The sequence below is a fragment of the Phyllostomus discolor genome, chromosome 7 (genome assembly GCF_004126475.2).
Source record: "Phyllostomus discolor isolate MPI-MPIP mPhyDis1 chromosome 7, mPhyDis1.pri.v3, whole genome shotgun sequence".
Taxonomy (NCBI): domain Eukaryota; kingdom Metazoa; phylum Chordata; class Mammalia; order Chiroptera; family Phyllostomidae; genus Phyllostomus; species Phyllostomus discolor.
In genome coordinates this window covers 128,107,810-128,132,970 of record NC_040909.2, presented here as the reverse complement: position 1 = coordinate 128,132,970, position 25,161 = coordinate 128,107,810, and the positions used below count along the sequence as shown (strand labels likewise).

At 47.9% G+C, this 25,161-nt stretch overlaps 1 protein-coding gene across 1 annotated transcript; it reads left to right on the top strand.

Moving 5' to 3' along the window:
• Nucleotides 1–1,265: 1,265 nt before the first annotated feature.
• DERL1 (derlin 1) lies at nucleotides 1,266–24,632 on the top strand. Its single transcript, XM_028533935.2, has 8 exons — nucleotides 1,266–1,625; nucleotides 11,671–11,782; nucleotides 14,974–15,038; nucleotides 16,070–16,096; nucleotides 16,857–16,952; nucleotides 18,335–18,387; nucleotides 19,936–20,046; nucleotides 22,863–24,632. Exons 1-8 carry the CDS (start codon nucleotides 1,473–1,475, stop codon nucleotides 22,999–23,001), a joined length of 756 nt encoding a protein of 251 aa, XP_028389736.1. The 5' UTR covers nucleotides 1,266–1,472; the 3' UTR covers nucleotides 23,002–24,632.
• The last annotated feature ends 529 nt before the right edge of the window (nucleotides 24,633–25,161 follow it).

Below are 25,161 nucleotides of genomic sequence, written 5' to 3'. Positions count from 1 at the left end.
GCTTTGCTTTCGGCCTGTCAAAGCAAGGTTAACTTCTACCAAAAAACTCCACTGAGCCTCGTAATCCAATAACGGCCCTCTTCTCTCTTATTTGGTGAGAAGGTACAGGTCCCTCACGTGCAATCCCCTTGGCTGTAGCAAGAGAATAAATCTAAGTGGCCTACTGTGTATTCCTCATGGTCTTTATTGCATGGCTTAATCAATCTTAAACTGTAGGACCTACATATGAAAAGTTCTATTCTCTATCTTTTTTGATTCTTCCAAAAAAGAGATGGGTTCTCATCTACCTGTATTTTAAGTCCTATCTGATGAACCAGATCAGTGATTTTCAACCTTTCTCATCTCATGGCACACATAAACTAATTGTTAAAATTCTGCGGCACACCAAAAAATGTATTTTTTGTTGATGTGACAAAAAATAGGTATAATTTTGACTCATTCACACCAGACGGCTATTGTTGTGTTGGCTGTTGTCATTTTTTTTTTTCAGTTGAAAGTAGAGAAAAGAGGCCAGTGCCCCTAAATTGGTATTGCATGTTTTTAAAATTCTTGTGGCATATTGGTAGAAAGTCAAACTAGATCAATAGTCAAGATAATTTCTTCTTTCACTTCCTTCCACATTCCAGTCTAGTTGGAGTGGCTCTTTTCTCTACAAGGGTAACTCTCCAGATCTTTGCCCGCGGGGCTAGTTCATCTCCTCTGAAAAGTTCCCCAGATCATTCTCAGTTAAGGTAGCTAATCTCTCTCCACGTTCCCCCTCTGCCACCCTGTCACTTTACCCCATCATCCTACTTTATTTCCCACATTTTTCTGACTCTCTAAAATTATCTTACTCAATCGTTTATTATCTTTCTAACCTTATTAGACTGTAAGCTCCAGGAGCGAAGGTAACCACGACAGCTTTGAGAGCTGCAGCGCCTCCGGTGTCTAGAATCCCACTCGGAACCTAGTAAACCCTCAACAGACATTTGTGGAATGAATGAACAAATAATAAGGAATGATGTGCTTTATTAACCTTCTTCCCCATTAAACACTGTTCAAGTGGACCTACTTAAAGTTCCGCGAATTAGGAGGAGGGCGGTCAGCCTCACCATTGGCTGGAGTGTTAGCCGTTGCTCCTGGCAACTACTGTTGTCCACCAGCGGTGTCACCACCCCGCCTGGCCCGGCCCCTCAAAGCCCCGTCCCCGACCGTCGAACTTCCGCTCAGTTGTAAAAACAGTGCTAGCCCTTTAAGCGGCGGGACTTCTGGTCAACGTCCTCCTCCGCTGCCGGAAGAGGAAGTTTCGCCTCCGAACGCTCCCTCGCTGGTCCGAATTCGGTGGCGCCACGTCCGCCGGTCTCCGCCTTCTGCACCGCGACCTGGGCTGCTTCCGCCTCGACACCTTCCACTCACGGAGACGGCCGCGTCGTGAAGGGGCTGGGACGGGGAGTCGGGCGGCTGTGCGCATCCTGGCCAGCTAAGAGGCGAAGATGTCGGACATCGGGGACTGGTTCAGGAGTATCCCAGCCATCACGCGCTATTGGTTCGCCGCCACCGTCGCGGTGCCCTTGGTCGGTAAACTCGGTCTCATTAGCCCGGCCTACTTCGTCCTCTGGCCCGAAGCCTTTCTCTACCGATTCCAGGTACTGGCCAGCGACCGGGGGAGTAGAGACTACAGGTCCCAGGCGGGTCCGCGGCGGCGGAGCGTAGACCGGCAGGTGGCGAGCGCGCTGTGCCTCGTGGGAGTTGTAGTGCCACCGCTCCAGCGGTTTAGGGAGGGGTCCTGTGGTCCGGGGGCGGGGTGGTGGCCCAGGGGTCTGGGGCGAGGGGCTGGAAGGCTCAGGGCGTGGAGGCTTCGGTTTGGTCCAGCGAGGGGACTGATTTCGTCCTTCTCTGAAGATGGTGCTCCCCGCTCTCTGCAGTCCGAGAAGGAGGCAGTGGGAAGGGAGCTCCGTGAGAGTTGTCGGACTGTTGGACGCGGGTGGTGAGCAGCCAGGGTTTGCCTGGAGCAGGTGCCCTCTGACCTTTCTCGGCCACGTGGGTGGCCTGTGACTGTCAACTTACCCAATATCCAGCTGAGTTCCTTTTATGTTAATGAGTTTTTTTTTCCCCGCCTGTAGGAGTGATTCGAGGTCAGAGGTGCGAAGAGGGAGTTGATCTTCATTTCCATGCTTTGAAGACCTAGTATCTGGCATGTAGTGTTTGAATATGCAAAGGAAGGGGTAAAGAGTTAATTGCTCCGGAAATGGAAGGCCTTGTTATATTTCCTAAGCATCAAGGAAACAGTCCAGTGTAACATTGCTGACAGGAGAATATTAGTTTCCTGGAGGTTGTCTTCATTCACTGGATTCTGTGACTTAAGTCTTTAATAAGAGGTCAGATACTAAGATCTGATATTAATTTCAAGATGTCACGTGGCCTGTGGATAGTATTCTCTTGTGGCCCCCTCTTTACCAACTATTTGTTAATCTCCTCTGCTGGTTCCTCATCTTCGTGACCTTTAGACATTGTCATGAGCCCCAAGGACCAGCTAATGGACCTCTTCTCTACACTCCCCAAGTGTAGGTGATCTCACTTGGCTTCATGGCTTTAAGTACTTCTTATAAACCGAAGACTTTCAGATACGAATATACCTATGTGATCTGTCCCCTGATTTCCAGAGTTGTACATCCAGCCACCTATTTGAAATTGTCACTTGGGTGACAGACAGGTATCTCAAACTTAGTAACTTAGTGTGTCCCAAACCGTAAGCCCTTTCCCGCTTTGCCCTAGAAGTAAGTGGGAACACCATCATTACAGGAGCTCAGGCTGGCAGCCACGGAGTCATCCTTGATTTCCCTTTCTCCTAGGCCTGCAAACTGTCAGCAGATTCTGTTTACTTCAGATGTATTACCAGAATGCGGTCCCTTTTCATTCTCTACTGCAAGCCATTACCATCCCAGCCTGTTCCTTTCCATCTTTTCTGTAGACACCTGGAGTGATCCTTCTAAAACATAAATCAAGTCCTGTCAGTCCTCTGCCCAGAACCCTGCAGCGTCTTCTCAGCTTGATGAGTAAAATTAAGTCCTTTTAGTGGCCAGCGCTGCCCTGCTGCCTCTGACCTCATCTCTTATTGCTGTCCGTCTTGCACATTAGGCTCCATAATGGAGTCCTAGCTGATCCTCAGCAGTTACCTGCATCTCTCCCTGGAGCTCTCTGCACATGTTGTTTCTCTGCCTGAGAGAGAGAACCTCATGGCTTACCTCCTTAGTGCCTTCAGGTCTTTGCCCAGATACCACCTTATTTGGAAAGTCCTTATTGACTGCCCAGCATAAAGTAGTGCTCCTCCTTTACGTTGTCTCACTTACCCTTAAGATTTTTTGCTGCATATCACCACTTGGTATTTGTTAGTCCCCTTCTTACCAGAAAATAAGGCCTCATTAGAGCCAGAGCTTTGTCTTGCACCAGTGTCTTTGTTACCTGGAAGAGTACCTGACACAGAGCAGGCACTTGTGTGTGGGTTGAGTCATGACAGTTATTGGGCCCTGGAGGTACAGTAGTGAATAAGACAGAAGAAGTTCCGCCTCCCATGAAGAAAATGGGAGAGGCATGCGCTAGAGAATGACTTAAGGGGCGGATCATTTGTTAGAGTGCCCCAGAAGAGACTCAAGATATCTGAACTGCAGTCTGAATGATAGGGCTCAGCTTTGGGAGGATCTGGCTCTGGGGACAGTCTTCCAGGAAGGAGTAATGGGAAGCTTAGAGGCAGACAGTAGGAACCGGAAAAAGACTGGATAAGTACAGGGTCATCTGTAGGGGTGAGGATTGGAGACGAGGACCGAGACAGCCAGGGGTGAGTGCAGTACAGTGAGGGAGGAGAGGTGCGGTGGGGCTAGATCACGGGGCTGTGTGGCTTCGAAGACACCTGGAAGGCTTTGGAACCTTGGAAGAAAAGACTGATGAGATTACCTTGACTATATACTCTGTGGGACAGACTTGGTGTGTGGTGTGGGGAGAGGGAAGAATCAAGTTAGGATGTAAGAGAGACGCCGTTTGGGCCTCGGATGGCTGTGGAGATAGGAGTGGGTAGGTTTGGGCGTTGGAGTGGGCAAGACTGCCCCTGAATGGGTACGGAGGGTGCGTGGGTGCAGGGAGCAGGACTCAAAGATGACCCTGTTTTCACAGTGCGTGGTGGAGCCCTGCGCTGAGATGGGAAGTGTTTAGGGAGCCTTAGGTTTGGGGATGGGGGAAGGGATGGGTGAGAGTTATGCTCTGAATCACTTGAAAAGACTAAAACACTCCTCCCTTTGCAACTACAGGTCTGTGTGAGGTCAGATTTTCTTTCTGTATTTCAACCAAAACAATGTGTCACAACAGGTCGAACGGAGAAGGTGTGAGAATCTGGCTGTCTTCCATGAAGGCAGACGCGAAGGAGAGTTGTGAAAGTGTGAAACGTCACTCACTCACTAATTTTACTTTTCAGAAAACTAGTTTTCATTTAAAAATCTATTTATATTAATGTGTAATGGATTTATTGTTATTATCTTAAATAAAAACTTATTTTTCCCCTCAGTGGTAAAAAAGAAAGTTATGTTTTGTTTATGTAAGGTCTAGAGATGCTTTTTGGGCACTCAAGTAGAGAGAGAAGTTAGGTAGGCAGTTGGCTGTTGGAGTATGATTTGGGTTTGCAGCCAGAATTGCATACCGTTTCTACCTTAGTTGCTTTGGCAAATACTTGTTGACTGAGTGGACGTGGGGCCCTTCACGCCAGGTGGCCTGTGGGTGCTGCGAAGCTGCCAGTCATTTTGTGGGAAAACCTGGTCAAAACTGGCTCTTAGACGCTCCTTGCAAAATCTTGCTCCCTTGTCTAGTCCGTCAGTAAAATGAAACTTTTCTAACAGACCCCAGGTGTATAATGTTAAAGGTGGCGGATGGATTAGAAAGAGTCGTCATTCGTGTCATCCCTGTCATGATTCCCTCACCTTCCTCGCCTTGCTTCCCGGGGGCTTATTATCCTGAGATGGGGGCAGGCAGAAGGCAGGACAGTGCGCTGGCCGCCCAGGTGTGGAAGGCCCTATCTTTACACCTTCTCTCTGCGGCTGTGACTCCTACCCATTGTGGACAAGTTTAGCTTTCAGGTCCCGCCAGAGAGACTTGTTTGCAAATGAAGCTGCTGAAGGAAAAACTGCCTCTGAGAGGCCGAGGTGTGAGGACAAACAGCATGTGGCATGCTTCCTGCCGCAGGCTCATCCTTTCTGCAGAAGCTGGATCTTCCACAGCTGAAGCAAAGCTGGGGTGATTGACCTAGATTTGTGGATTTATGTTGCAAGTGACAAACATTTTTTCCCCTCCTCATCTGTGTGTCCTCTGAGTGCTTGTTGGTTTGGAGCTCCGAAGTTTAAAATGTCACTTCCTTCCTTTGGATAGGCGGAAACACGTGGGCGTGTCGTCCACTCTTCCTAGTCCCCCACGCTTCACCCCCTTCATCCCCGTTAGCAAACAGTTCACTGCGGGAGGTGTCTTCATATTGGTCCCTGATTACCTAGAAGAGAGGTGGCGATTCCCTGCTGCTCTAGTGGTTCCTGGGATTACGTCTCCCGTGGCTTTGTCCACAGCGGCGGCTTATCTCTTTGGACAAAATAACAGCAGCCCCTTCCATCGGAATTGTGCTTCCCCATATGTGTTACCTCCTTGCGCTCCCACGGCCGCCCTGGTGTCCGTGTTACCCCAGTTCACACACGGGTTTCTGCTTCCCTGCGTGGCAGATCTCACCTCTCATTTGACTCCTTTGCCAAATACCTACCAAAACACCTAGGCAAGCATTTAACATTGTTGAGAGTGATATCTTCCCAACCAGTAACAGGAAAATGTTTTTCCTTTTCTGTGAGTGGAAAGGCTATGGGATTTCAAGTAGTCGACTCATGGCTTTGGGGCCTGGCGTAGCTCCTCCCTGGTCGTGCACCCTTAGGCAAGCCGCTTACCCCTTCTGAGCCTCAATTTCTTAGTTACTGAGTACATGTGTATAATAAGCACCCAGATCAAGAAACAGAACATTACTTAAAAATGGGTGTAATTTACTGCCATATTAACTCTGTTCTGATGGTTCACTCTGGTGTAACTCCATTGATTTTAAGATACTGCATCGATGTAATACAGCTTCGGGCGGGGGGAGGAGCGTGGAATTGACAATCAGTAAATATATTGATAGTAAGATACATCCTGATTTTAGAAACACAAAAATGCTATGTTGAAATTGAGGAAATATATTATGTACTTTATTCTTCTATTATATAAAAAAGATAGAAAAATATTTGTAAAACCCGAGTAAATAGTCTGGTAAACAATTTATTCAGAAATAATGCCATTTTTATTTAATACCCCACAATAATTCCTGTTATTACTGCCTTCTCTCTGTGAGCAGTAAGAGTCTAATTTTTATTTGTAATTGAAGTTGAAATGTAACTGCTGGATTATTATCTTTTTTTTTCCCCCTTAAAAGTAACCTGACTTGAAATGGGAAGCTATGCACTCTCAAGTTGTTTCTTAAATTGTTTCCAAGAATAATAAGACACAGCACCAGCCAAACCTGTGATTAGGCTGGTGCTTATATTTGCCAAGCTTTTGCTTATGTTATTACACTTAACCTGTGACAGCAGGCCTTAAGAGTGCCCCGGGGAAGAGAGACATGTGCACACATAACCAAAAGGAGAAAAACTGGGTCTGTTCATTTCTCCCGCTCAGCCCCGTGAGCGGAGAAGTAACCCCAAGGTTTGGGTTAGCACCTGACTGGCATGTGTCTTGGTATGTGGGACCGCTTGCAAATCTCCCCTCAGCAGTCCTGTGTCCATGAGACGGCTCGGCTGTGGCTCATAGATAAGGTTGCCCCTTACAGCATAGCTTCGTTTTTCAACTTTCTGTTGCGTTACAGTGTACAAGCAGGAAAGCAGATGTGTTACATATTTATAGCTGGTTAAATTTTCAAGAACTGAAAATATGTATTTAACCAGCACCCAGATTAAGAAACAGAACATGACCAGCACCCCAAAATGTACTTGCTGCTGCCTTCTGGCCACCACCTCCTCCGAGGGTGACTGCTTTCTTGACTTTTAATACCATCGGTGGTTTTTGCCATTTTTTTTAACATGGGATAAGTGAAATTATACAGTATGTATTCTTTTGTGTCTACTCTGTTTTCTTCTGCAAGCTTATACCTTTGTTTTTCTTGCAGTGCGGTGGTTACAGCTTCCAGTACAGTGTTCTGTAGAAGGAAGGTAGCACACTTCCTTGTTCTGTTTCCGACCTCAGCATTTGAAATGTCCCTGATTTTATTTATTTACTTATTGAGGCAGCATTGGTTTATAACATTGTATAAGTTTCAGGTGTGCAATATTATGATTCGGCATCTGCATATAGCACAGTAACTATCCTCCTAACAGAACATTCGAGAGTTGCCCGTGTGTTTGCTTGTGGCTGGAGATCGCCGTCCCCACGTTGTTCCATTGTGGGAACAGACCGCCATTTATTTACGCATTCTACCGGCGTTGGCCCTCTTGGGTAGGTTCTGGCTTTGGCTAGAATGAATAGTGTTGCTGGGAACATTCTGGTACATGTCTTGGTAAACATAGGTATGCATTTCTGTTGAGTAGAATTGATGGCTTCTGGTAGCTCTTTCAAAGTCTTCGACTGAGATGGAGTGCCTTTCATTTGTTTTTCTTGCACACCTAGTGTGTCCCCCCCAAAAGGTCACAGTTTGCTAACATCAGCATTTGGCACACGGGTGCCCTTCTTTCTTGCTTGGTGACCCATGCAGACTTTGACTCTAAGTCAACCAATCCTTATTGTTTCAGAAAAATCTTTCTTTTTGGTAGTTAAAAAAAGAAAAACCCGCTCTAGATTCTGGATGGCATGTGTGATTATTTCAGTAGCAGATTGTTTGGGAGACTTTAGTTCAAGGATTGTTGAACTAAACATTCTCTCAGCAGAAGTTGTTGGACTAAACTAAAGAACAGTGTCTTCTGTTTTTGAAGGTCTTTGTGCCAGTGATGAACATCTGGGCTTCTTGCCCTTGTTAAGTGAGGAACTGTGGGTGGGTGACCTCAGCTGTAACGAGGGGCCAGCTTTCCTTTGTCAAAGAGCTGGGTGACTATGGTTCTGGCCTGGGGATCACCCTGGGGTTAAAACGAGATGCCCCCGGAAGCTTCCGGCTACCAGCCACGCAGACCTCTGTCTGCAAGTCCCGGGCTCTTGGTGCTGCACCTGGCTGCCTCTACAGGGATTGGTGAAGGCTTTTCCAGGGCTGAAAACATCCCTCCCCCACCCCCAGCCCTGAAAGTAAGGCCTTTCCCCCATCATAACTGTTTACATATTGATTAGAGGAAAGGAGGGTTACTCTCCATCGGGACTTCAGAAATACTGTATTACACTGTGTCCTTCTGAAGAGACAAACTCTCTCCCTGTCTTTTCAAATTACAATTTTAAACTAATACAAACATAATAACACTTTTAGATCAATGAGAGCTAGTATAACTCAAGGGTAAGCTTAATGAACAGGGAACAGAAGTGAGGTGTTTTGACAGACACTGATTTCCAAAGAACAGGTGCGCGCAGTGGCTAAAAATAGTGCCGTGTTGTCAGTGTTGGTGAAAAATGTAGTCAGAAAAAACCGAGGTTTTTTTCTTTCTAAAATTGGGCCTCTAGTAACTTACAGGACTATGGGGGTAGTTTAAAATGTGTGTTTGTAAAAACCAGGCGGGTGTGCAACTCCTAAAAGATTGTAACAGCCATACAGCCACACAAACATTTTTTCTACAAAGCACCTTTTAAATGCTCTTTCCTACTTCCAGCCTTTTACAACATCTGAGCGACAAGGACGGATGGCGGGAGTCACAGGGCAGATGGCAGTGGCGTCTTAAGGCCCCGTGGCTGCTTAGGAGCCAAGGCCAGGGCTTGCTGGCTTCTGGTCTTTGTTCGCAAGGCTTGTCGAAGGCAGGAAGACTCTGGGTTATGGAAGTGCAGCAGGACTGAAGTGTCCACTAGCTGTCATTTACCTCGTGATAGTGAGGTCGCTTGTGAGAGGCGTTGTAACAATGGGGTTTAGTACCCCATTGTCTCCAGAGTCGGGTGGAACAGAGCTCCGGCGCCGGCAGTTCCTTACCAGCCATTCCCTAACCTTTTCTCGTCCTGCTCCCCCTTCTGTAGAGTCCACCTCCTGAGTCAGTGCATGAACAGAATGGCACGCTAGTGAAAAAAAAAACAAACAACCATTAGTCAAAGTAGGGCAAATATTAGCATATTATCCCCTTTTGCAGATGGCGATTGACACTCAGCGATGAGATCTTGTAAGCTGAGACTTTAATCTAGGCCTTCTCAAATTATTTCTGGTGCTTTTTCCATTAGGCTCTACTGTTTCTATGATAAAATTGTGAATACACCAAAATGAATGCTAATTTTTTTTTTCTGGTTTAATACACAGTTCTTGCCAAGTCACTGTTTGGGCATGTGAAGTGCATTTTCCTCCACGGGGAGTTAAGCTCTGAGGGTTCTACTACTTGGAGAATTTATCTCGCCAGCTCTGTGTCTGGCCCAGCCCGTCCCATCACTGCTGTCTTCTGTTCCAGCCACACCCAGATTGTTGGCGACACCCCCCCTGCACTTACTGTGCTCTTGCCATCCTTCGGGACTTCGTACTCCTTGTCCCAGGACCACACTTCCCCGCCCTCGTGCCCACTCTCGCTTCCTTGGGCAGCCTCCCCACTGCCGAGGACTCCTTGGGCCGTGGCTGTGTCTTGTGTGCGGTGCAGTGAGACACGCAGCGCTCAGGCCGAAAGCCAGCATTATGCTGGCATTTCCAAAAGCCTGGGAAAGCCGTCCACTTCCACCACTGTTATTCACCATGTTCTGGAGGTGCTTGCCAGTGAGTTAGACAAGCATGGGATTAGGTGCACAGTTTTATTTACAGACAAGAGTTCTGTCCTTGGAAAGCCTGGACAATGATGTAGTTCCGCTCTGGTGGTGAGTGTGAGCAGGGGTAGAGAGCAGCAGCTCCGTGGTGAGCTGTAGATGCTGCGCAAGACTTCTTCCTGGCTGGTCCTGCAGCAGTATCCCGCTGATACAATAATAAAGATGCTGGTTCTGGTTCACTTGGAAAAATAAAACACTGAGACTAGCCAGGAAAATTGTGACAAATGTAGGAGAAAAACCGGAAGGGGATTATTTAATTATGTAAGTTTACCAAGTATGAAAACATCATAAGACTAGAAATTAAAATAGGTGGGTATTGGTATAGCAGTTCAGTTCTAAACAGAATGATCCAAAAATACACCTTAACATGAGAAGGAATAAATATGTGATAAAGGTACTTTTTCAAATACATGGAGAAAAGATGGGTTACTCTGTACACAGCATTGGGAAAACTGAGTGACCATCGAGAAAATAAGCTGGATCTCTTCCTTACTCCTTAGGTAAACCACGAATGTGCTAAAATGAAACTGTGAGCTCTTTTATCCATCCTCTTAGAGTGGAGAAGTATCTTGTAAGCATGATACATTTGCCAAATTAAATTAAACTGTTACATGGCAAAATATTATAAAAATATAAGCTAATGACAGTCCAGAAAATGTTTGCTACAGTGAGAAAGGGAAATTTCCATAATATATAAAAATACGCAAATCTAGCAGAAAAATGAAGAAAGGAAATAAGTTTTAAAAACATGATTGGTGAATATGAAATACACTAACTGGTGAGGGTGTTGAGAGAAGACAAGCATTAATCTACATTTTAGGAAGAAGTATAAATTGGCCGAACATTTTTGTAGTCATTTGGCAAAATCTACCAAAATTAAATGCAGATGTCTGATCTGGCAGAATGACTCAGAGGAATTTATCTTATGTGTGTATGTACAAAGAAGATGTTCAAGAGTATTCACTGTAGCATTGTAACAGTTTAAGCGAAGTTTAGATATCCACATAAGAGGAATGCTATGATGGCAATAAACATATTTTTCAAGGGACTGAAACAAATATGGAACAGTGTGTTATAAAGGAGGAAGAAAGGGGATGAATAATAGTAATACATACTATTATCTCTTGAAAGTAATACAAGAAACTGACCCGTTGTTGCTGTGACGGGAACTGGGAGACTGCGGACCAGGCGAGAGGCTTACTTTTCAGCGTAGAACTTCCTGTTATTAATTTTTTTGGGTGGAGGGCTGTATTGTAGAGTCAAGTGTCTGCATTGCCTAAAAAGCACAGTGACTGGGGGGCAGTCTTCTTTTACTTCACCTTTTGAGTATGGCATTTTTGACAAGATTTGTCACCCAAGTAGTGTTATTGTTTTTCTGAGTAGAGATAATGCTGTACTGTTGGAAATGTCTTTGCAATTTCTTTTTCACAGGCTTACCCGTGTGCTTGATCACAGTAAAGACTAACCACATACTTCTTCGGTATTGATTTTTTTTCAACTTGCTTAGAAATATCCGTCGCTTACTTTATGCTGTGGTTTTATTCCAGTTAATCTGCATACTGATGTGATTGTAACTGGTATTGAACTTCTTCCCTTCAGTTGTTTTCTTGAGTGGGATTGGTGGTGTCCCCTCAGTAGTTCTCATCATTGGAGAGAATGTTTTGCAAGAGTTAATTTTGTGTAGTTCAAAGAAAAAAAATCAAGCAGGCTTAGAGAAACTAACGGCCGTGTTTATTTTGATCTGGACAGATTTGGAGACCAGTCACTGCTGCCTTTTTCTTCCCTGTGGGTCCAGGAACGGGATTTCTTTATTTGGTCAATTTGTATTTCTTGTATCAGTATTCTACACGACTCGAAACAGGTACGTTACCCAACGTTGTTTTCAGTATTGTTTCTGTTTAATTCACTAACCCGTATGTTTACTCGGATTTTGAGAGCAGTTAGCGTGTGTAAAGAAATGGCGTTATGACAGTAAGTACTCTTCTGGGCACTTAGAATGTCTGGTTTTTAACCCTCACGGCATCAGCATGAGGTGTGAGTAGCAGTGTCCCCATTTCATAGGTAGAAAAAAACGCCAGCAAGACCAGGGGGTTACAGATCTTGCCCATGTCCTCAGTGGCTGTGCTGTTCGCCTTTCACTGAGTGTGACGACGTCTCACTCATTTCTGTCACACAGCAGTCCTTGTCCTTTGGTGCACAGTCAGGCTGAAGTGTACATGTCTCCTAGACTGGGGCTGAAAAACACTACCTTATGCCATTAAAAACCTGGACTTATTCTCTGTAATTGAGTCACTGAACATTAAAATATACTTGTATAGCCAAGGTTTAGTAATATGACAGTTTATCAGATATGACTTCCTCTATGATGTTATGGATAAGCTTTCTTATAAAAATCTCTTCTTACAAGGTTTCTTACTGATTGTTATTTATTTCCTACAGTATCTTGCTGGCTGTACTGAGTTGCTTATCCTGAAAAGCAGAAAATTGATACTGCTGTGTCAAAATGTGAACATAATGATTTTGAAAAGGCTGGTTGATTTCAGACTTTGTAAACCTGCTGGCCTTAGCTCGTGATAGAGAACTGTGAACCACCCTTAAATCTGTCAATTTGCCCATTGCAAATCAGCCTCCCAACTGCAGGGAATGAGAAGAATGGGCATTTATGTGTCAAATATAATCTTTCCTTAAATTGGCATTTGCTACTAGGTGCTTCTTTAAAAGACAGAAACCGTTCCATTAATACAAAGTGTCAGGCCGTAGACTGTTACTCCTGGGAGGGACCTAGCCCATTGTCTTAGTTTGACAGAGGAAATAGACGGAAGGAAAGTGAACTTGGCTGAGCTGAGACTCACAACAGGACTCTTAGCGCCACATCAAGGGTTCGGTCCTGAAATCCACCAGAATAGATGGTCTTCATGCTCTCTTGTCCCACTGGGACCGGTGATGATACCAACTTGCGTGGTATTCTGCCCTGTGATATAATTTGAGAATTAAGTTGTTGGAATAATGTTTTGTTTAGTTTGTTTTTTAATATTAGTAATAAACGCTAGATTAAGTGTAGATGACCCATAACGAGTTCTTAAAACTTTTATTATGGAAAAATTTGAAACATTTATAAAAATAGGTTAATTTTCTATTGAGTAAGAATCATATAACATGAAACTCCCTGTTTCAACCATTTGGGAATGTGTAATTCTGGGTATTTCTTATAAACAGAATCACAGAATCCATGGTCTTTGAAACTGGGACTGCCTGCTTTCACTCACCGTGGTGTTTTCAAGGTTCTTCTGTGTAGCGTATGTTAGCACTTCTTTCTGTGCCAAACGCGATTCCATTGTGTGGAATTACCACTTACGTTTCTCTTTGGCTCTTCATTGTTTGGCTGTTACGGGTAATGCTGCCGTGGACATTTGTAGAGGGAGGAACTTTCAAGATCTTCCCATTTCAATGAGATTTTGTAGACGAGGAGACACTGGTCTGGAGAGGTGGTGACAGGTCCCATGGCGGCGAGAGCACAGCTGGGGCTGGAGCTGTCCCCAGTCCCTGCCCCTGTCCCACCGCACGGCCTCCAGGTAGTGCCCGACAGAAGGGTCGCCACACGCACGCTCCCCTGCCTGGCCGAATTAAGTAGACAGCACTGTTGGCTTATTTACATTTTTGATTTCAGCCGAGGACTGCAATTCGAGGCCAGTTAATTTGTAAATTCCCAGTTGCAAACTTGCCAAATAATAAAGTACTGTAGTTTATGTGATTACAGTATTTTAAATATTCAATCTAAAGAATCCTTAGAAATCACAAAAGCAAAACCACATCAAAAAGAAGCAAAACTATCATTAAAATTCAGAAGCATTTGTTAGAATTCCAGCTCTGACTCATCAGAGGGTTCCCCTACCATCAAGCATCCTTCACGCTGTGGCTGACGTGTGCCTTTCGGGTAGCAGGGGAGAAGTGAGGGGAAAAGGAGAGACGTCTGCTGGAAATCTGTTTAGTTTTGTTTTTTTTTTTTAGATCGATGTTTTTGACTGCCGTTCTGACACTTGTCAGGGTTGTTTCAGTGGGAAGGGAGCGCAGGTAATGCCTGAGCCCGAGTGACCTCGCAGCCACAGGTTCCCTCTCTCGGCCTCTTCTCTAGGCGTCCAGCCCAAGGCACGAGGACTCTCCCTTAGAGGGGAGAGCTGGGCCCGTGGTGGTTTGTCTGCCTGGTGGTAAGACAGAGCCTGGCGTATAGTGCACTGAAGTGACGAGAACACTAAACCAGTTATTAGACTCACGCTGCTTTGGACAAGCCACGTGGCTGTGCTCACGTAACTTTATTTCCTCGTCTGTAACAAGGGGCCTGGTCTTTGCCGTCTTCCACCCAGATGTAGTGTGAAGGTTAAGGGTCAGAGGCTTTGGAGAGTTTTGGCTGGTCCCCCTCCCTGCCCCCGCGGTTTTTCCTTGCTGGAATGGAAGCTGCCGGCCGGTGGAGACAGAGTCTTCTCTGTCAGCTCAGTGCTGGACTAAGTGGGGGAGAATGAGAGAGAGAGGGGGAGTGTATGTGTGTGTGGGGGGGTAATAACGGGGAGGAGCTCCCAGCATCCTTCTGCTGCAGGAGCTGCAGTGGTCAGTCAGCCAGCCAGATGGGGCCCCTCCCCTGCCTGGGGGAGCTCACAGTCGAATGGAGGGAGAAGGGCTGACCTTGCAATCACAGACGTGTCACTGGGTCCTGACGAGGGCCGTGCAGGAAAGGCCGGCAGGCCGTGGTGGCATCTCAGAGCTGTGGGCCGGAGTCCTCCCTGGGGCCTCGCTCAGCTGGCGGCATCAGAGTGCTCCGCGCACTGGGGGCGGTCGGGCGGACACGGCTGGGCCCTCCTGGGCGGCTGCAGGTCAGGGCTCTGTGGAGACGCGAATTTAGATATTTTAAAAAAATTTACTCTTGTTTGAGAGGCGTGATCTCACAATATTCTCATTTGGTTTCCACTATAATTTTTTAAGTATTTCTGTACATAGAGGTGGTTCTTTTGTCCTGAAATTCTGAATTGTGACATTTATTTGGCTTATTTTTGTTCCTAGGTGCTTTCGATGGGAGGCCAGCAGACTATTTATTCATGCTCCTCTTCAACTGGATTTGCATCGTGGTATCCTTCAGTCTGTTATTTTGGGCCACCATGAAACCAGTATTTTTTTTTCCCCTAGGTTTGGGGAAACAGTATTCTGTACAGCACTTCAGATGACAGTGCTTGCTTCTTTGTTTACTACCGTTGATAACGAAGCACTCAGTTCTCTTAAACGCTGCAGTCGGTCACACGGCCCCTGAGCGGCGTGTTCTCCTGCTGTCCCCTCTGTGGGGCTTCCCCATGTTTGGTCGAGTTTTACTGCTTTCCCCCCCTCTCGTCCCCAGTCCTCTGTGGTCTCATGTGTGACAGCTTGTCAGCTGTAGCACAGACAGGTTCCAGGCCGCAGACAGCTTTTGAAATCTGTGGTCCTGAACAGAAAATGAATTTACCACCAGCATCCTTTTCCGACCTCATTGCTGTCCTGGTCTTGGGGTCCTAGGTGGGAAAGCAGTCCCTCCGTAAGTGCCTGGCCCCGGGAAAGGACAGGGCCCGTGTCTCTGCTGTGTTTCAGCCGCGGTTGTCAGCGGCCCTTCAGCGGCTGCCCCTCACAGATGGCGAGAGCCACAGAAGGGACTTGGTGGCTCAGGTCCTTGCTTCGGGGCTTAGCTCCCACTGACACACGGCCCAGAGCCAGAAAACGTGGCACTGTGGATTCCTTTCTCCTCCTTTAAGGGAAGAAAAAAAGTGTTTTGGGCTTGAGCCACACTGTGGGTCCCTGGCCCTGTAGAAGCATCATTTGTTTCGGAGGGCACGGGCATCTGCTTGCTCTGGCCGAAGGGGAGAGGCTGGGATGCAGAGGCCGGGCCAGGAGGGAGGACCCAGGTGACCGCACTGAGTAGGTGCCGAAGCAGGTGCCCTGCCCTCCCCCTGTCACCGTAGAGGCTGATGGGATAGTCACGATGAAGATTAGCAGACGCCCTTGCGCGCTGGGACGATTTAAGCACCTGGACGGTAGAACGTTCAGTGGGTTCCTTCAGAACACTGGTAGGACTCGAACTCTCACTGGGCGAGGAGTCCCTTGTTTCTGTCTGATCTTTAACTGGCAAACCCAGATCACCGGCTTGGCAATGGACATGCAGGTGAGCTGGAACTGCCCGTTTGTCCTTCCGTGTGTTTCTCATGTGTAATTAGGGGCCTTTGACGGAAGTTCAAGTTGCGTTAACTGTGGGGTTAATTATGTGGTGTTTTGAAATGATAGCATTATAGGCGTTTTATTTTGAACACCTTACGTGAGTCAGTGAAACCATTACTTTTCTTGCTCAGTTCTGGTTCCTTTATCATGTTTGCATGTTGAGAACAATGGTTGTTCAGTACTTTCTGTGCATGAATGTGGACATACAGTTTTTTTTAGATTTATTTATTTATTTATTTTTAGAGAGGGAAGGGAGGGAGAAAGAAAGAGAGAGAAACATCAATGTGCGGTTGCTGGGGGCCGTGGCCTGCAACCCAGGCATGTGCCCTGACTGGGAATCGAACCTGCGACACTTTGGTTTGCAGCCCGCACTCAATCCACTGAGCTACACCAGCCAGGGTGACATACATTTTTTAAAAATTGAGAATATACAGTAAGTAAAGCTTTATGCCTACTTTTTTCAAATAACAGAACTTGATATTCATGAATATCTAAATGGCATAATTGTGTTTTATTATAGGATTTTGTAGTATATGTACACTGATTTATTAGAAGGATCAACTTATAATTCTAGTGAGTGAGTTGAATTTCTTTTTGCTTTGAGTGGCTGTGTGAGAGGAGAGGTAAGAAAAAAGCGGTAGACTCGTACTGAGCCTCTGTGTGCGGGTCTCGGGAGCCTTGCCCTCACCTGTCGACTTCCTTTGCAGCTGCTGATGATCCCTCTGATCATGTCAGTGCTTTATGTCTGGGCCCAGCTGAACAGAGACATGATTGTGTCGTTTTGGTTCGGAACACGATTTAAGGTACTTTAACCTAGTTGGGAAAATTTTCATTTGTCTGTGGAAATGCCTCTTCAGCCCAGAGATGTACTTTCTGACTCGTCCAGAAGAGGTCAGTGCAGAGCAGTATACCAAAGGCAAGCCCCTTCTCTCCTTCTGCATTTCCTCAGCCAACCCAGAGGCCTGTGCTGAGGATCGCTGCTCACTCCCTTTGTGCCTCGGGAGGGGCCCGTGTCCCCGAGTGATCTCACGCAGGGGTGTGTATGGTGGAGAGAAGGAAGGGAAGATACTCACGGGAAACCCTCCCTTGTAAAATCCATTCTTATCACTCCCCGTTACATATTTTATACTTTAGCCAGAACATTATGTTGGGTTTTTTTTGCCTGCACTTCTTTTGTGCCTTCTCTCACAATTTCCCACCTGCAACATTTTTTTAATATTCCTCTTCATGCAAATCCTACACATTCTTAATTTGAGTTGGAACTGAACATACATGTTTCCCGAGTCACCTGTCTGGAGTTAGTCATGTCTTTCAGCCCCTGCAGTATTTTGTGTTCCTTTTGCAGTATTTCTCACATTCTGCCTTCAAGTTTTTATGTGCACACCTTTCCTTACTAGTTTGTGAAGTTCCTCGTAACTCCCTGAACTCTTCCTTCGTATGATGTCTTGAACCTGTAAGGTGCTCAGATTCAGTTCATCTGGAGAGCTGTCTTGTCTGGGAGAGAATTAGTTCAAGATATCAGTGTGTAAAGAGATAAAAATTCAAGTAATCTTGTGAAATGTATAAAAGGAGAACCTAAAAAGATGGGGTACTTTAAATTACTGGTAGCAGTGTGCTGGTTGGAGTCTTAATGTGATTCTATTATGGACCATATTTTTTTTTAATTATTTTTAATTTATTTATTTTTAGAGAGGGGAAGGGAGGGAGAAAGAGAGGGAGAGAAACACCAATGTGTGTTTGCCTCTCACATGCCCGCTACTGGGGACCTGGCCTGCAACCCAGGCTTGTACCCTGACTGGGGATTGAACCTGTGACCCTGTGGTTCACAGGCCGGCACTCAATTCACTGAGCCACACCCACTAGGTCTGGGCCAGGTTTTTAATAGCGTAGGACACTCACCTATTTTTTGGAGTTCTTTATTAATATTACTTCAGCAGGATAGGTGTTGCGTTTGAAACTGTCAGCACAGACCTCTCTGTCTCTCTGGTTCCTGATGTGTGAAGAGGTACAATTTTAGGTAGAAGTTGTAAGTACAGTAGGAATGATGCTGTGGTGATCTGAGAAACTCCTGGTGTGACTTTCCGAAGGGTTTACAAAGCCTCTGCCAGTACCTCCCTACCCCTTCCTGCCCCTCTGCAGGCACCCCCTTTGGCGCGGTGCTCACGTGTGTGTCTGTCTTTTCCAGGCCTGTTACCTGCCTTGGGTCATCCTCGGGTTCAACTATATCATCGGAGGCTCGTGAGTGACATCAGATTACTTATTTATTTTTCGAGAGGCAACAAGCATTTATTCAAGAGAAAAAAAGCTCTTTGGGAAGCACGGATTTAGGCAGAAACCCAAAGAGTGTTCCCTGTTCGATTTATTTAATTGGAAACTAATCCTTGGACTACTTCCATTCATATTTATTTTTTCTCTAATTTTTATGAAATGCTAAAGAATCTCAACATTGAGGCATCGAAACCTTATACTTGCAAAATAATTTCATTTTGTTGTAATTGATTGAATTGCAGGCTTGCAATCCATTTTAGCATTGAATGATTGTCTTTTTGTTGTTAGCTCCTTATTACAGTAGACTTCCATGTGTGTGTTTTTGAGTAAGTATTCATTTCTGGATTCCTTCCAGACGGAGCACACATAGACCTAATTTGTGTCTGAGCTGACTCCTGTAAGAACCGAGCACACAATAACTATGCTATTTAGCTTTAAGGCCTTGGAAGCTGCTCACCAGTCACAGAAATGCAGACTCCCAGATGGGAAGTAGTTTCGTAAGTGGTTGGATAGGACGGAAGTTTCGACTATCAGGGTAACATTTCTAGTCTGGAATTAGCACGAAGACGTAGGAGAACCCTGAATGCATCCAGTCAGAATTCTAAGAGGGGGTTACCAACATGCAGCTATTTTGAGAACCCCCCGTTTCTTACACTACACAATATTTTCAATGTTTAAAGGATTTTAATGGTACTAATTCTTAGCACGTCTGGTCCTGACTTCCACTGCATATTGCCAGGGAGAAGTGAATGAATCCAGCGCGCAGACTCTGTTCAGAGCAGAGCCCGTTCTGAGCTGGGCGAGGCCGCCTGCCCCCCGGGAGGGCAGCGTCTCGCATGGGTTGGTTTGTCCCTGGCAGCAGTCACGTTGCAGTGAAGACAAGAAGGAAGGACATGTAATAGGAGGAGTGGGTGCATAAAACCTTGAAATGGCCTCTGTGTGAGCCGTGGGAGAACTGAAGAAGGTCACTGCTTATTTTAGGATTACTAGGTGACCTTGAGATCACCTTTCTGAAGTGATCTCCCTCCGTGATGTCTTACCCGAGGACACAGGAGGTGGCGGGGGGGGGGGGGGGGCTCCCTGGCGCCAGGAACAGGGAGCAAGCCTTTGGGGCCCTCCGCTCCTTGCTCCCCAGCTTCTCCCTTGCTGGCCTGCATTCCCGGCCCACGTTTCGTAAATACATTATTCATGCCTGGGAGCATTCAGAAGTTTGCAGCTTCCCCAACTCTTAAGGCAGGAAGTAGCAAGAACAATATTTTGAGGTTGGGCTGGGGCTCGAAAGGCATGGCAGAGGGGCAGCCAGCTGGCCTTGAGGGGCACCGTGGTCCAGCAGGACGCTTTCCCTTCTCCCTCGGGCACATTTGCCGCTCAGGCCACAGAAGGGCGCATCGTGCAGCTGCCACCGGCCCGCAGGGGCCAGAAACAGTCCCCCAAGAAGGACCTCCTCCCCGCTCGTAGTTAACATGTGCTGCCCTCCGCTGCGTGGGTGTCTGAGAACTGACGCGGCTCTGTTTGCAGGGTGATCAACGAGCTCATCGGAAATCTGGTCGGACATCTCTATTTCTTCCTCATGTTCAGATACCCCATGGACTTGGGAGGAAGAAATTTTCTGTCCACACCTCAGTTTCTGTGAGTGTTTTTTCTCCTTCTCCCCGTGAACACTCGTGTTACCACCCGTGTCCTCGTGTATGCTGGTGAGAAACTGCACGAGGGTAGGGTTTACCTCTCTCCCCTAAGAAACGGGAGCCATCAGACAAGTCGCCCTGGCTGCAGAGTCGCAGGAAGTGGGGGACGGAAGCCCCACAGAACCTGGTCAGGGGCCCTGAGGCCCGACCCAGGCATCACAGGGAGGCGGGGGGCAGGACAGCTGTGCGCAGCCCCGTGTGCGTGGCAGTGGGCCAGGACAGCAGGGCTGTCGGAGTCACCCGAGAGTTCGGGCGAGGACAGTTAAGAGGGATGAGTTAGCTTGTTGGCCAGCCACGGAAGACACTCTTCTGTGAGAGATCAGACTGTTTGTGGGACGTTTCAGGGTTAAAGTGAGACTTGAGGTCTATGTAGTCCTCCGCTTTCGGGGTTACTCAGGTGAGGCGGCTGAGGGCGCAGCTTTGCTTCCCAGACAGACCTGGGTTGGAGTCCCGTTCCCTCATGCAGCAGGTTGGATGTCGGGAAACTCACTTACCAAAGCCTCCAGGCGTCCGTTTGTGAGTCAGTGGGTCGGGGCGGCCCCAGCTCACGGGATCGCAGGAGGTCAGGCGCACTGTTGGCGGCACAGCAGTGGGCGCTCCGCAAACACAAGCTCCTGGCCCGTCCCTGCGGTTGGGGCTGCGGGCGGGAGAGCGACGAGCCAGCAGCGATGCTGACACGCTTCAGCACGTGAGGAGTAAGTAGTGTGGCCATTCTGCCCCCAAAGCAGAAGGCTGTGTGGGAGAGGGGACCAGGGGACTCGCCGGCTGGGTGTCACAGCCCCCCCCCCGGCAGTCACACCTACTGGGCGCATATCTCCCGCTGGGGTATGCAGTAATCGTTTGCATTTAACAGCCTAAAAGCACACCATACCCTTTCACATCTCGCTTGTTTTAATGTTTTACAGTTTGTCATTCTTCCGAGCCGTCCATGAGGGCAGTGAAACTCATGTAGGCCTCCCACCCCCGAACCCTCACCCCTTTTCTAGGTTAGGGCTAGGTTTTCGAAATGATTTTATTATGAAATATAATATACATACAGAGAAATACACTGTTGATGTGGAATTTTTTCTTCCTCTAAGAGCATAAAAAGAAACCTGTTTCTCTTCTGAGTCTCGAGTTGCCTCCAGGCTAAAAAAGCAAATGACCAATCTTCTTTCTAATTGTTAAAGGACACACAGTGACAGCAGGCTTGGATTTCTGATCCAGTGCTATCGAGTCAGATGGCAGATGCACCCGTTCAAACAGAAAGAAAGCTTGGTGCTCTGGGGAGCAGCCAGCAGTGATGATACGTCAAATGGCCATATCCCGCCGTGACGGCTGGGAGGCAGTTCTCGATTGTGGGCAGCAAAGTGCGGGAGGTTCCGGTGGCAAAACCAGCAGCGCGCCGGAGCCTGCCTGCCTGCCTTGTGGGCTCTCGCTGTCGGTGGAAGCCCTTCTGTTACATTTTGCATAAAGATCAGATGACAAAATGTAGCTCCTCGCAAAAACAGTAACTGCTTTGAAATTACCATAAATTTTTGTTGATTATGTATAATTGGGTGTCTTTTTATACTAATTACTTGCATTTAATTTCGCTCTCTGTTTAATCAGTGGCGATGGCTTCCATATTGTCTCACAGGAAGAACCAAAGCAAGACAGCCCGGCGCTGCCTCTTCCAGTGTTCTGTCTGCCTGTGTCCTCCGGGGCGTGGCACACGGAACGTCACGGGTGTCTGGGAGGCAGCGCTGGGAAACACGTCTTGACTTAAGGCTGGAGCGGTGTCTGTTCGAAGGGGAAGGTGTGAATTAGCGAATTCTGAGGTGCATCACTGTTCTGCATTGTGTCTAGAAAGGCAGACGGATCCTCTGCCCTGCTCCACGCAGCTATTTTCCTGCTCGGAGGGGAGGGGCATGGAGGTGCAGGGGTGATGCGCACCAGTGCCGACGGCTGGCACTCAAGCCCCGGTCCGTTTAGAGGAGCTTTACTCAGCCTTGCCTCAGTTTCCCCCTTTGTGAAGAGGAATAAATTTAAACATAGTCTCAGTTTACTAGGAGTCCTGGGAGGGAAACAGTTGGAAAACCTGAGAAGCTGGACGTGGATTTCAGTTTTCTCAGCTGTTCCGTGACCCCTAAAGTACGAGACTGGGAGGTGGGAGACCAGCAAGCCGTCCTGGGCTTCGCCTTCCCGCCATCTGCGAGAGGGAGGGAATGAGGTCAGTCGGAGGGCAGATGGTGAACAAACTTCAGAAAATGCACCCACAACTCCAAGACGCAAACCCGCCTTCTCCAGCTGCCCAGGGCACGCTGCAGGGCCCAGATGCTTGCTTGCATGGTGGCGCCGCCATGGGGGCTCAGACACACGGGCTGCACAGTGTCCTTTGAAAGGGGCTTTTTTAGTACCCTTTGACCCATATGTAGCTATATCAAAACACCTATATATATATAGGTGTTTTCTGGTGGTCAGGCTTGTGGAATAATATTTTTCACATTCTGCATGAATTACTTTCATAATCGGAAAAAAGATTTAGAGTGTGAATTTAGCTGAAAACGTCATAAACTGGAGACACCTAAAAGGTGAGCGCTGTCCGTGGCCAGGGGGTTGAGCCAAGTGCTGAGAAGGCAGGCTGCCCCCCGCACACTGTGCCCGGCCTTCCTCGGGCCGCAGACGAATGTAACTCAGTGTGCCAGACCGGGGGCGCGGGAAAGGGGGATGTGCTCATGGTCTCGCTGTGCGGCAGTGACCTTGTTGTCCTCTCTCCCTCTGTCCCCTGCTCTGCTCCAGGTACCGCTGGCTCCCCAGCCGGAGAGGAGGGGTGTCGGGGTTCGGCGTGCCCCCTGCGAGCGTGCGGCGAGCTGCCGATCAGAACGGCGGAGGCGGCAGACACCACTGGGGACAGGGGTTTCGGCTTGGGGACCAGTGAAGGAACGGCCTCTGGCCCGCCCACCAGCCACTCTGCTCGATGAACCCCCCCCACCAGTGCCGGGTGTGCGTAACACCCGACTTCCAGCAGACGCTGGTGGACCCGACCCACACTGAATGTAGCCTTTCAGTACAAGACACCACTTTCTAATGCTGAAGGAAAATATAAGTGTTCCTCACGTTTCCCGACTCTCAGTCAAGTCCTTACTGCTACGAAGAACAAATGTCGACTGCGCGGATTTCAGAAGGGACTCTGCTTCTGGGCGTCCCCTCCCCCCTTCCCACCCGAATACTGGGTTTCGGTAGGTGGTCGTCTGCTCTCACCAGCCTGGGCCTCTAGGGTTGGGCCCCCAAGTCTTTGTCTGAGGCGCTCTTACCTCCTCCTCGCACTCACCCCTCCCTCCTACTCTCTTCCACCCTCCAGACTTGCAGCTCGAGGAGGTTGCCCGTAAACTGGTTCTGCCTGTGACAAGCTCTCGTATTTATTGACTGTTGCCAAGGCTGGGTCACAGAAAACTTGCTCAAACCTCCCTGCCCTCCGGTGGCAGAACTGTGACGGTAGGGAAGAAGACCCGGAGCAGCAGGCCAAGAGCTTTTTCTCGGCTTCTGCCACCGCTGTGACCCGGCTTCCGTTGCACCCACTTGCCACCCCTTCAGGAGTTTTTATTTACGGAAGCTCCTCCAGGCCAGCAGGGGCCGCAGACCCGTGTTGACTCGGCGAGCAGGCTGTGGCGAGGCACTTTTTGTCCCGAGTGAAGGGCTCACAACTGTAGTGGAGTTGCATCTTCCCCAGGTTTAAACTGGTGGGCATAACCCCCTTGCAGCCCGTGTGTGAGGCATACCGGCTGGGCGTGTGCCCAGAATGTAGCTGGATTGTGCTGCGCCAGAAAGTTCCAAGTCACGCTCGCCACGGCCAGAGGCTGTCTCTGCAAGGCCCCGGGCACTGGTTCCGCTTCACTCTCGTCCTGGGTGTGTGTGTAGTGGGCAGAGGGGCAGGGAGAACCTTGCACCCTATTTAAATCGTCATTTTTTGCCCCCCCTCCTTTAATGGCCAAATACTTCAGTTAATTGTGAGGAGGGTGCAGTTCCTCCGTACAAAGATCCTATTTTAAGAGCTCGTATAAGCACATCTAGGTGAGTCTCCCAGCTTTGGGTTGTAATGGCTTTAGAATCATTGTGTTTGAGAGGATCACTTTGAGTCATGAAGGTGCAGTAGACCAGCATAAATGCCCACAACTCCTTTCTCACAGGTGGGCTGTTCCCCGAGATCCAGGCTTGTTGCGGAATTACAGCCTCTCATTGGATGTTTCTATTCCGAAAGCAAACTGCTAGGGGCAGCGTTGCGAGGCTGCCGTACCTAGTCAGCTAACAAGGCTTTGAACCTTTCGGTGAAGCCCCTTTCCGGGAGCGGTGTGCACTAACAGGATCGCTGTTCTTCGCCCCGCCCCGCCCCTCGTGGTGTGTGTTGTCCCAGGGCGCGGGGGTTTGAACACAGCTCCTCCTTTTTAATAAAGTTTGTGCGTACTTCTCCGTGTTTAATTTATATGGCAAAATAGGAGGTGGGAAGACCCTGGGCCCTACCTGTCATACGTTCTGTTGCCGACCTGTGGCCACAATAAAATGTACTTGTACGTGTCCCCGTTCTGGTGCCTGTGCGCTCATTGTGCAGGGGCGGACCCTCGTCGTGGTCGTCGTGGGATCCCGCGGTGAGTGCGCTGGGGCCTCCTCCTGGCCCTCTGAGCAGCGCGACGCAGCCGCCCAAGCGCAGGGCTTTTCTGCGGGTTGTTACAGGATCCTTCAGTGCAAGGCAAATGTCCATTACACTCTTCTTCTTAAACATATTTGGGAAGCTGGTTATTTTATTAATCTTGTCTGGATTACCTGTCTCTTGGGAATAATGTTAGCTAAGCAAGCTATTTGAGATTTGATTTGGCAAGGCAGGACGTGACAGTGGATTCTCTTTATGAATAAAAAAAATCCTTATTTTGTATAGAGAAATTTTCTTTTTGTAACTAATCATTTTTATTGGTAAACATTGTAAATTAAAATGTACAACGTGACGCTTGTCTGTCAGAAGTTTCTGAATCTCTTCCCACCCTCCACCCCACCCCCGAGATGCTGTATCATCTCTGTAACCAGGTTCCCTCTGAGGTGCTGTATC